Source organism: Pelecanus crispus, chromosome 7, assembly GCF_030463565.1.
Source record: "Pelecanus crispus isolate bPelCri1 chromosome 7, bPelCri1.pri, whole genome shotgun sequence".
NCBI lineage: Eukaryota > Metazoa > Chordata > Aves > Pelecaniformes > Pelecanidae > Pelecanus > Pelecanus crispus.
The window spans coordinates 20,982,469-20,994,537 of NC_134649.1; the positions used below are offsets into that span (position 1 = coordinate 20,982,469).

The window sequence follows — 12,069 nt, forward strand, 5'->3', positions numbered from 1 at the left end:
GGTCCTGGAAAGCATTTGTCATTTATGCATATGATGACATTCATCTTTCTTTCATCCAGAGATGTCATGGAACACATCTGCTATTATGTGGACCATATTTGAGTTTATTATGAACTTAAAAAGCAACCTGTCTATTTTGTCTGGACAGTAAAGCCACTAAGAGTCCTGCTAGAAAAGCACAAACTAAATACTGAACAAATAAATGTCACCAGAATTTTCATAATTCTTATAAATTCAAGATTTCTGGCAAGAATTCATCCTGAATTGCTTTTATTTCTAATGCTATACAATGGCCTGAAAAACTTCTGCTAACAGGAGGTCCCTTATGGGTTTTCAGTTATTTAGAATAGAGGCTTTGCCTTAAAAGGTCACCTACTCCAGCCTGAGAAAATACGTGCTCCTTTTCCAAGATCAACTGTCCCACTCGGTCTGTCCTTGTGTCTTTATTAATCAAATTAATTAGAAATCTGACAAAGGATCACTGTTGGTTTTTTTGGAGGTAAGATACCACTTAAACAAATCTGCAATTTCCACTTAACTTATGTCTAGCAAAGCGAATAAAATAAAGCAAACAGAAAATTTCCCATTGATTTCAATGAGATCATCAGCTTGTATAATGTGACTTGGTTCTCAAATTTGGCATTTAGGTGGCTTAACTGGTTCTTAAAATATTTTGCAAAGAGTCAGACAGCTGGTGTATTTAGGTTCCATGGGTGGCTTTGCTCTAGACTGGTAGTGTGACTTTCTGCAAGTCACTCAACATTGCTTGTGAAGTAGGGTTAATGGTCTCTGCTCTTAAAATTTACTTTATAAAAGAACAGAATGTACAGGCTGTTGGAGTTTTAGTCTTTGATTTCCTTTGTCAGGTGAATGTAGGTTTAGGACAAAATGGGAACAGACTGAAACATGGTGGTCCACTACTTTTTCCACTAGTCTGTAAAGCTTTACTGCAAACTCCTAGAGTGGTTCTGCTTTATGTTTAGTTCTACAGGGATTTGAACGAAAAATAGGAATAGAGATACTGTGCTGAGAATGGTGATACTTGACTTTATGTAAAGCGTGCATATACAGTGTAACATGAGGTGTGGCTCCAGAATCAGACCACGTCTAATTTGTTCTGCTGGATCTATTGCCAATACCAGAGTGCAGCATGCAGTTCATGAATGGCAGCAGAGTCCACTGAATGAAAGATTATCACTTGCCACTTTTAGAAGCAAGTATCATTGTGCATAAAGCACAGTTTTCAAATAAAACTAATTTCACATAGATAAGCAAAACACTTACCTACAGAAAAGAAGAAAAACTGGAGAAAGGAACAATAGAATGAAAGAATAGCAATGTTCAAGTATGCAAAGCTACTGTGAAATAATATTTCTTAAACCAAATAGATGCATATTTCTCCTTTAGGACAACAGATATATAATTCTGCCTTTTATATGTATAGTTTCATAAAGGCAGGTTTATTCTGATCCTGCAACAGATCCATTGGAAATTCTTACAAATAAGGAAATACTATAAAACAGTCTTAGCCATACAAAATCACTCCAAATTAGAAAAACAGCCACAGATAAAGTAAACCAATAACTAACAGGAATTTTGACAATATCCTCAAGGCAAGATGGATTAGATCCATAGAGCTACCTTACTGAGCAGCTTTTAATAAATGAGAAGTACTGAATGTTGCAACATTTTAAATGTTAGCATTTCAAACAAATTATTTCAGGGGTTTCATTTTTAAAATCACAAATGATGTTTTGTACTGTCCCAAAAGTACATTATGTGTATAAGAACATTTAATCAAAACACCATAAAAACATCATCCTATGAAGTAATCAAAAAGGTGCTGGGTAGAAGCAAATGAACTTTCATATAAGATCTATTATTAAGTCTATTCTGGTAACATTTTACAAATGCAATACTTTTATTCCAGTTACCATACAACTAAGACTGGTATACAGTCATGCAAGACTGAGTCAGCAAGATACTTATGTATCATACTTCATCACTGTAAATATATAAAGAGTTACTGGAAGTCAACGAGACTAGCACCAGTCTTTAAGTTGCGTAGCTGTGCAAGTACTTTAGCAAATCCAGATTTAAACACTAAAAAAAAAAAACCTGCCAGAGTTCGTATCTGCATTAATAATAGTATCGGTACATGGACTTTTATCTTAAAAAATGCTGGTTGCATCAGAACTTCAGTGGAGATTTTAACATCCAGCCTACCTTTATTTGTAATCATATATATTTTAGAACTACAGCCAGAACAACTAAAACACCCACTGAGTTGCAGGAGGAAAAACCTGCAGCTATAAGAACCAGTTTATATGCAACATGGGTGTAAAACCAGTTAGACATTAGCAAGGACTGAGGAAGAAACAAACTGCCAATAAATGTAATTTGCAATCTATATATGCACCAAATGGTAACACAAAACCAGAATCTGACTAAAGGATAATTTTGCAAAAGCCTTGTTCCATTATTATGCTACTTAAAATTCACACATTAACAGCAATACTATCAAACTGAAAAGTACTTTTTACAGAAGATCCTGGAGAACCTGTGATGAGTATACTTTTTGTATTCTTGCGAAGGGTTAATTTTCATCAGAGATCCTGATTAAGTCAAGCATAGCTTTTCAAATGAAAAGATAGCTTGATGACCTAGTTTCACTCTAAATGGCATTTCTTGACAGATCATAATTGTTTCATCTGTTTTTGCGTAATTCTCGTGAAATATAGCTGAATCCCACTTCAACTAGAATTTTAATACAATGAAAAGAGTTAGTTCTCTAATAGACAAATTCTTGTGTAAAAGAAGCAAGTCAATATATCATATTACTATTTTTCATTGCAATATTGCCTAGAAGACAGCTAGAAAAAACATCGGTTTTGTTTTGAGGCTGCATTACGTAATGTAGAGTAAATAACCCCATTAATGAACAAATACAAAAAGAAATGGCTTGCAATAAAACAGTAATATCTGATATAAAACATTTGTTCCCTATATTCTCTAGGTTCTATCTATTAAGACAAAAATTAGAATCAAATTCATATCAAATTCAGACCATTTATTTGAGGAACCCCAGAAAAGGCAATGAGATTGATTGAAGTGAGTGGAGTAGTTTGTCTTCACCCCAAGCACAGCTTCTATGCAGTTCCTACTCAATATAATTGTTTCTCAGTGAGAAATGCAGTGCACTGAGGCCAATACACAGCTCTGATGTCGCTTTGTTGTATACCTTTATTTTCTATTGCTCCAAGCATCTTTATACAGCATCACTCAAAAAAACCCCTAAAATTCCCATTCATTTTCTTTTCTGATTATGAGACTTGACCTCCAAAATCTGCAGACAACTTTTAAAAGCTTAATTTTAAAGTGTTCTTTGACTGCAATGAAATACATCTTTCTTGCTGATTAATACTTACCTTTTCCTTAACCAGACCTTGGTTAGATTTTGCATTTTATGTAAAAAAAACAAACAAAAAGAAACCCACAAAAAAAACCCCAAACCCTAAACCAGTCAAATACTCTAAGGGCATAAGAAGCAGAAATCCCCAGTAGAATTCATTTTCTTACAAGGCTAACTTTTTAAATGAGGTGAATCTCAATGAGGAAACCAATTTTTGCAAAAGCCTAATTTCCAAAACATTTCACTAAGCTTAGGAAAAAAATCTGAAGAGCTGCCAACTAGAACACTATCTTAATAACAGGTAATATGACAAGGTGTTAGGAGATTTGCAGCTTTCCAGACTTTCTTTAGATAATTTGCCTCTACCTATTCCAAATGAAAAAAAAAAAAAAAAAAAAAAAGCTGAGAGGTTTAATATCAAGTCCTATTATGCATCTCTTTTACATACAGTTTCAACTAGCCACCCATCACCAGTCTTAATGAACAGTATTTAAAACACTCGTCTATTAAAAACATTGAGGTCATCTTGTGGGTGACCAGGTTTACAATTATTTCATGTAAACTTAAAGGCGCTGCTAAAAAGTGACTTTTCAATGACCGCTTATATACATAAGAAGTTTATACATGAGCATTTCACAAAATTTTAGACAAATCAAAGTTATTTTATTTCATCAATATCATATTAGTGATCTGAGATTTATGTATGCTAGCTCTTCAAGCAGGTGATTTTTCTGCAGCTTAATCTTTATTCCTGAAAACTAAAGCCACTTAGATATGGTTTTACCATACTTTAAGCACATTAACTTCTCACTTTTCCATCTCATAGAGTCTCCTATGGAACAAGCGCTTAAAATATAATGCATTAAAAAAAAGATTTCACTACTAAAGTAGCATTCAGGTGCTCTAAGCTCAGAGCAATTTGTGTTAAAGTAAAAAACGGTGGAAGTTACAAGCAGATAATACAGTGGCCAGAAATATATTCAAATAAAGAAATTATAAGCCTAACCATGAGGGGAGTGAGGTTTTGAACAGTCTTCTAATGGGAACTGTGGGGAATTTAAAAAAAAAAATCTATTTTACAAAAAGGGTTAAGTCGACTCTTCTGCTTCTGCCATACTAATACTACAGACTCTGTAACCCTGGGTGTTATTGCAAGGAGTACAGTACCTACTCATAGACATAGAAATTCATAAAAAGTTGCCTAGGTCTCATTTGGAAGAAAAAAAAAAAAAAGGATTAATCAATGATCTATTTTAAAAGCAATTTATATGTAGATGCCTGGCCATACATTGGGGTACACATGTGCACAACAGACTGTTGCAAAGTGGACCCTGGTACACAGGGTTCTACTTTGTTCCAGTGTTCAGAGGACCTGGCAACCCAACTGCTGTTTCAAGAAATGAAAAACCTGCTTTTTAAAAATTATGGACCCATTACCCCATTTGCCCCTTTTCTGTTCTGAAGGAATTCCACAGTGAGAAAAAGGCAGATAAGACAGCAAACTCCAAGACAAACAGCTCCGTTTGTATTACAGCAACTGCACGCTCCCCCAGAATGCGGTGGAACAGCAGGAGTGTTATGTGTAGATGACTACAGCAAGGTTAGTTATTTTATTGTACTTGCCATATATAACAAGTGCTATTACTAGTCAAAAATTATCTAGCACTATACTAACGAACTACAAGTCCGCCTGTAACAGAGAAATCCCATAGGCTGACTCAATCCACTGGGCCTAACTACTGCCAGGCTTTGAGATCAATTACCCAGCATTATGCAAGGCAGGGGCTGCAAAAGCCATTAGAGAAAGGCAATTTCTACATGAAGAGCAGTGAATTAGGGATGACATTTCAGCTCTTGCATTTGCTAGTTTATGTCAAGAAGATGATGTTAATTACATTTGGATTTTGTTTTGTTTCACTGCAGTTGTCTCTGTTCTGTGTTCACTTTTATTGGTAGTAGGAAGACAGACACTGGTGTTTTACAGATCTTTGATTTCCCTCTTGCCTATTCAGCAGGGATGTAAAAAAGCCTTTTTGGATCTTAGACTGCTAAGTCTAAGACCTCTAACTTAGACTAAGACAGCAGTGACTGCTGGTGAGGGTGAGATGTGTGACAAAGTGGAAATTAAAGAAGATCCATTTTCACATTTCCTACAATTACAAGAAAAAGGCTAGGAATTTAATACAAGCATTTAATTTATGTCTTATTTTCAGCATGGGTTAACACTTTTTTTTAAAGCATTTTAAAGCATTTACCCCTAGTCTGACCCTCTGTGGCTAAATATCTACACCTGTGAAAAGACCATGTTAGCAGTAACTCCAAAGAAAATCAGTATTTAAAATCATAGTTTCTACTTCAAGGGCTTGAGTCAAAGATCCTGAAGGTAAAAAGAACGTGATTTACTTTTGTGTGCACTGGATCTGTCCCTTGGTTATCATGAGATAAACTAAATGTTAACTTCCTGTGCTGTTAATTCTGTCATATGTTTATCACTTCATGTAAGAGAACAGAACAATGCAGCCAGCCCTGTCTGCATCTCATATTATAAGCAGTCAGCGGCCTTCTTCTTCAGCACACTTCTATTCAATATATTGCCTCACTGTATTTTCAGAAATTTGTTCAAGATGCCCACTGTACAGACAGCTTCCCGCAATCCACTTCAGTAAGATTTGCAGTGTGCTGAAACATGACTCAAAACTGGGATTTTTTTTTTTTTTTCCCCCTATTAAAAATTCAGTTGATGCAATGTGAAGTAAATAAAGTACTACCAATAAGCCATCCCTGGACATAAAACGCATACTACTTCTTCCAAGGTAAGAAACTGCCATCCAGGAGTTGATGCAAGCATAAGGATACTTATTCTGGAATTACACTAAGCATATTTCTAAGACTTACCCTTCGGAAAAGTGAAATTAGGTAAGACTTCCCCCCCACCCCCCCACCCCCCCACCCCCCCCTTATTGACAGCAAAGGTATCAGGGAGAGAAAAAGATGTTATTTGCTACACTTTCTTCTTTACAAAACACTCAACAGAAAGATTCTACTAAATACTCCCATTGTCAAGCTAGTCACCGTCTTTATCCTGCTTCCTAGTCCAGACATTGAGGATTTGACTCCTTTCCTTGTATACAGAGAAGGGAATTAAACTGAGTATATTCAAAAAACCATCTTTACAATACTATTAAAATTGCTGGGAAGGAACAGTAGAATATATGCATGCAGGCTACAAATGAAGTTTTCATTTATATTTGGAAAAAAACACTCCCCAAACAAAAAAAAACCCACAAACATATTCCCCCAATGCAAACTAAGATATCTTACCTGGTAGGCATCTAGCTGTTCATCAGTAAATATTGTTTGCTTATTACCCATCTTAAATGAGGAATTTTTCCTCTATGCAAATACATCCCATTAGAAGTAGCTGGATTCCTCTGTATTGTAGGCATTTAGAGCACGTATACTCCGTGAATGTGCTGAAAAAATCCCAAAGCCTGCATTGAACTGGTTTTGACTGTACCTGTCCAATGAGGAAAGACACAGTACTGGGAAATCTTTGCAAAGGCTTGACTTGAGCGTGCCGGGAAGGAACGCGTTAAAATCACAGGGAAGCGTCGCCCAAAACCAGTGATGCCATTCTCCCCCTTTTTCAGATGCTTTTCTAAGAGGCGCACAGAGCTTTTATAATGTCAAAATCGAGCAGCCAGTACTAGGAGAAATCGGCTCTCTACTGCCCCGGTGTCTCACTCGCTTGTTCACTCCCTGACTTCAGGGCGCTCCAGCTCGGCACCTTCGTGTTTTAGAGCAGCTTTGCGTCACCCGATGGCGCTCGGTAGCGCAGTCGTATTACACAGACACACAGAGCAAATCTAGTAACTAGAAAAATTGATAAGCAGAGTAAAGGTTTCTGCAGCTGTTCTACCCACAGATGGAAGTACATCCTAGTCAGTGCTTGGAGCGGACCTGCACCATGCTGCCAATGTTAAATACAGCTGGATGGAGGCTCACAGTGTCCAGAGCATCCCCACAACATCACCAGGTGCCGCGGGGGCCCCACAGTAAATGCTTATGGCTACACTGTGGCTATAACCAGCCCTGGCTACCTAGGATGTGAGCTCACTACCACAGGTGCCGAACTCCCAGATATACCAGTGAACGCAAGTATTCCTTCTCACATTTAATAAATAAATAAATAAAAATCAGTAAGATTAAAGGAGTTTAAAGAGAGGTTAACCTGGCTCCTTCGGCTCAAGCAAGCACAGCTGGAAAGAAAAAAAGTTACCATAGCCTAAAGCAAAGGTAGAAAGTGCCACTAGGGGGCTCACAGTGTATTTTATAGTACAACCCTATTTCCGTATTTCCGGGAAAAATAAAAAAATAAATAAAAGAGCATCTAAGAGATGCACACAGACAAAATGAATAAACAGAAACAAAACTGTATTATCTAACATCTGCAGAAGGATAAGCTCGTATAAGAACAGTAGGAAGAAGACTGAGTGAGAAAGGATGGCAACAGGGAGGAAAAGAGCTGTTATGACCAAGTTTCTTTGGACTGCTCACTTCGCATTTGTGCACATAGGAACAGGAGAGGGTTTATAAATATTTAATAAAATTCCTACCTGCTTTACCTTCAGCTCTGCCAATGGTCATTATTTCCTCAGCAAGTTAACATGTTTAATAAAAAAAACCTGGGGAGTTATTTTGCGCTTTTTCCTACAGCTTCTAATGATCCTGACCTGTAACAGCATTGGATAACAGGAGTTAAATTTATCTTGGCATATGACAGCAAAGAACACACATTTAACCATAATACTGAAAGGAAACGTATTGTATACATAGTAAAAATACCTTATGTAGTGTGTTGGATATGTAGTAAACACATTCTATGACGTGCTGAACCATAGACTGTTCTAAGAGATTACTTATTTAGATTGTAACATTTAGAAATGCAGATTTGATTAACTGCAAACCAGCACTGCCTTCAGGTACAAAACTACAAGGTATTACCATATATACAAAATAAATGGCTTGGGATGAGAATGCATTCAACAAGGCTTAGTAGCAATAAGCAAACACCAGAATTTTAACAGTGAAAGAAATGGATTCGACCAATATAATATATTGCAGCACAGTTTCACAATAAGAAGGAAGAAGCTACAATAATAAAGACAGTACAAATTCTGAGTGACCTACCATAAGATCAAGAGTTCAGCAAGCATCTATTCAAGTATCAGACAGTTGAATCGCCTGTTTGTTACATGGCCAAACTGACCTCTGTTTTTCTAGCTACCGGTGTTTTGTTGTTTTGTTTTGGTTTTTTTTTTTTTTCCCCCAAGGTACAGTGGCATTGGATTCTTGTTATGTTCAAAAAGATTCTCCACAAGCAAGTCAGAACGTAAAGAAGAAAAAACCCCAAACCTGCAAAATACAGTATTTGTATTTATTAAAAGTGCTCTTTTAACACACTTTGTTTGAATCAGAAAACAACAATCTAGAAGGGCCCCCTGAGATTAAGAACTTCCACAGTTCTAAAAGTTCTTACACATCCTCAACACTGAATGAGCTTCATCATTGGCTTTACTGGTTATGCATATAATTAAGCATGGTTCATATCTATCATCTGGTGCTACTGAAATGCCAGAGCTAGCAGCTGTTCTCACTCAGACCAGACCAATACCTAGGCAAGTGATTTGCATGAAATAGCACTCCTTTCACAGCCACCTAATTCAAGCTGCCTGTCTGTACAAATCAGATTAAATATAAATGGCCAAATTATCCATAATGTCATTGTACAGACGTGAACTGACACCAGGGGTGCACTGGGCTCCCTATCTTCTAATCTTGTGATTCTGTATACTTAACAGTATTACTACAGTGAAAAGATCGACATCTCATTTCTTCAGTTTTTAGCTACTGTTACATTCCTGGCTGTTTGGTCCCACTATATCCTACATGACACACATATCAGCAAGTCTCTTATCTTTGAAATCAAAATGATAACAATAAAAAGCAGAAGGGCTAAATGGAAAGCACCAACTAGGTAAGACTTACTTGTGGTTACAAAGTAGGCCAGAGGTAGAGTTCCTGAGGTCCACAGACATATTCCTGTTCATGCCTTTGGGCCTGGCTTTCCACTCTGCCCCCTCCACTTTTCTCTTGCATATTAGAAATGTTTTGGTTTCATGCTAATATAGAGAAATTAGTTAGGAAAACTGGTATGGCTAAAAGAGTTGATTGCTTTAAAAGGGTTAGAAGTTCCTCCTTTAAAAGAAGGACTCAACTTACCAAGGGAATGGCACCCACTGAGTGTATGGACAGAAAATAAACTGTTTGTTAATTCTTTCCATACTCTGAAGAGTATTTTTGATTATTAAATAAAATTAAAATGCACAGTTTTTTAAAAAGAGGATTCAAACACTGATTGTTGAGGGTTCCACTATACTAGCTAGTTCTTCTCAAGCATGCTACAGTGGTACCTATATTTCACTGCATAATCATCTTGCTATACTAACTGCATAGAATTTAAAGACAACATAATGCACAAACTCTATTCGAATGTATCAAAGATCAGATAATTTTCCAGTTCACTCTTTTTCACTACTTCTATCTATTTGTGTCTGTCAAAGATTAGTTTAGTTTGCCAGTCGGGTGTTAAGCAATACTTACTCCCAGCATAAGTTACTGCAACAAATCAATACTTTCTTATGTACACAGCAAGATCTGACCTTAATGTTATCAGTACCAGCCTTTCATCACACTTTATTGTATTTCAATTTCTCTAAGCTGTTTGCCAAAGCAAGTGATTTTAAGCTATTTAGCAACACATAAGTAGTATAAGTATATATACAATAGTCTTGACATTACACTGGCCATTATACCAGAGAACATGGTTAAGTAGCCACTGTTCACCTGCTTTAAAAGTTTAATTAATGTAGCAGAAAATATACTACCAACCACGTACACCAGACTTAATATTTTATAGCAAGATGGCTGTCAGCTGCAATAGCTTAATACCCACCTAAGGCTGCAATCTGACCCCAGCTGCAGGGATGTCTTTCCACAGCCAGAGCTCAGGGAGTGGGCCAAATCATGCTACCACTCCTGATGGCCTTCAAGTGCAAAGTCTCCTGCTCTAAACTGTTGCTAGCCATGGCTGCTACACTGGGTGACTTTGCTCTGATTTATTAGTAGAGGTGTAAGTTTGATAACCTCCAACAGATGGGTCATGCCACCTTAAATTGCCTCTGTAAATTATGCAGTGAGAATCTGACTGTGGTTAAAGTATGAAAGCTCGTACTCCTCTTGAAAGGAAGATCAAGATACTATGAACAGAGATCGCTTTACCTGTTAACAAGAAGATCCACACAGAGTTTTAACCATCAAGTCGGATATCTACTGCCTTCACTCAAGTTGGTTTGCTACAACTTTGAGTTTTCATATACAGGCATAATCAAAAGATACCCTTTAACTGGGGAAAAAAGAACCTGCAAGATTTCATGCCCATTACATCAAATATTCAAACAATTTATCTCCCATACAGATGCTTCCTTGCAGATTAGCTCTTCATAAAGATTCACTGTTAGCAAAAAGAACAGTTTTGATCTAGCAGGGCTGCCTATACATTTATCTGTTGCTACTTTCTGTAAGTTAAGTTAGGGTCCCCCTCTACTGCAAATGTAAGTAACAACGATCACTACTTGCAATGATTACATGGGAAAAGTCCTATCCTTCATCAAAGCTGTGGAAATTCACCTCAAGTCTTTAGGGCTTGTTTTATTTACTTAAACCCTATTCACAATTCTGTTTGCTCACAGGTGAATGAGGAATAATAATGTTCACCTACAACAGGTGCTGTGGAGATAAAATAATTAAAATGCTTGCGAGTCCCTTAAATGAAAAATGCTATAGAGCTATGAAACGTTAGCACTGTAATATGCTTCACCAACTGTCACAACTTGCCTCTTACTTAAGTTATTGCAAACGATAAATAAAAAATGATCTGTAAATACACAGTTACAAAATAGAAATCCTAAAATGAGTGAAAATGATGGTTTGATGCTACTGCAGTAAATTGATTTTCCAACACATGACCGATAGGATGCTTAGACCCCACTAAATTTGTCTGGAAGTGCTAGCCTATAAGAGGATGCTTCATGAGACTGAGCCCTGCCTTATGAATGAATAAACAGAACTTGAGAAAGATGCAAAACTCATGGCCCTCAAACTGATGAAAGATGCTGGCTATCTGACTAAATGTACTTGTTATGATGAGCAGAAACTTTCTGTAGAGAGTTTTTAATGCTGAAGAAAACAGACAGGAAAACCTTGTGCCAAATTTGTTGGTTTTATGATCTTATCTATCTCGCTTAATAAAATACACTATCTTGGAAGATGGAGGTTTCTGACTGCATTTCATTAAGCCTAATTTATCCATAATAAATCAAGTAAAAATTATTTTTTTTTTAAGATGCTTTACACAAGACAATCCTTTGCCTCAGGGACAAAATAGTAATAAAAAAATTAATGGCTTCCTAAGCAGACTACATTTAATACCATGAACTTCCTCATAGGGAGTCTCAATACAGTGATCACTAGGGGAAAGAAACTACTGCTCTCTCTATATAGGCATCTTTTTTCTAGGCAAAATAACTGCTGATAGT

At 36.7% G+C, this 12,069-nt stretch overlaps 1 protein-coding gene across 1 annotated transcript in view; it reads right to left on the reverse strand.

The window, feature by feature from the left end:
• The window catches only part of CIB2 (calcium and integrin binding family member 2), a 48,866-nt gene extending 39,356 nt beyond the window's left edge, over window positions 1-9,510 (reverse strand). The window contains 4 exon segments of the mRNA XM_075714392.1: window positions 922-940; window positions 8,716-8,795; window positions 8,797-8,827; window positions 9,461-9,510. Coding sequence (XP_075570507.1) covers window positions 922-940; window positions 8,716-8,795; window positions 8,797-8,827; window positions 9,461-9,510 — 180 coding nt within the window.
• Between the last annotated feature and the right edge of the window lie 2,559 nt (window positions 9,511-12,069).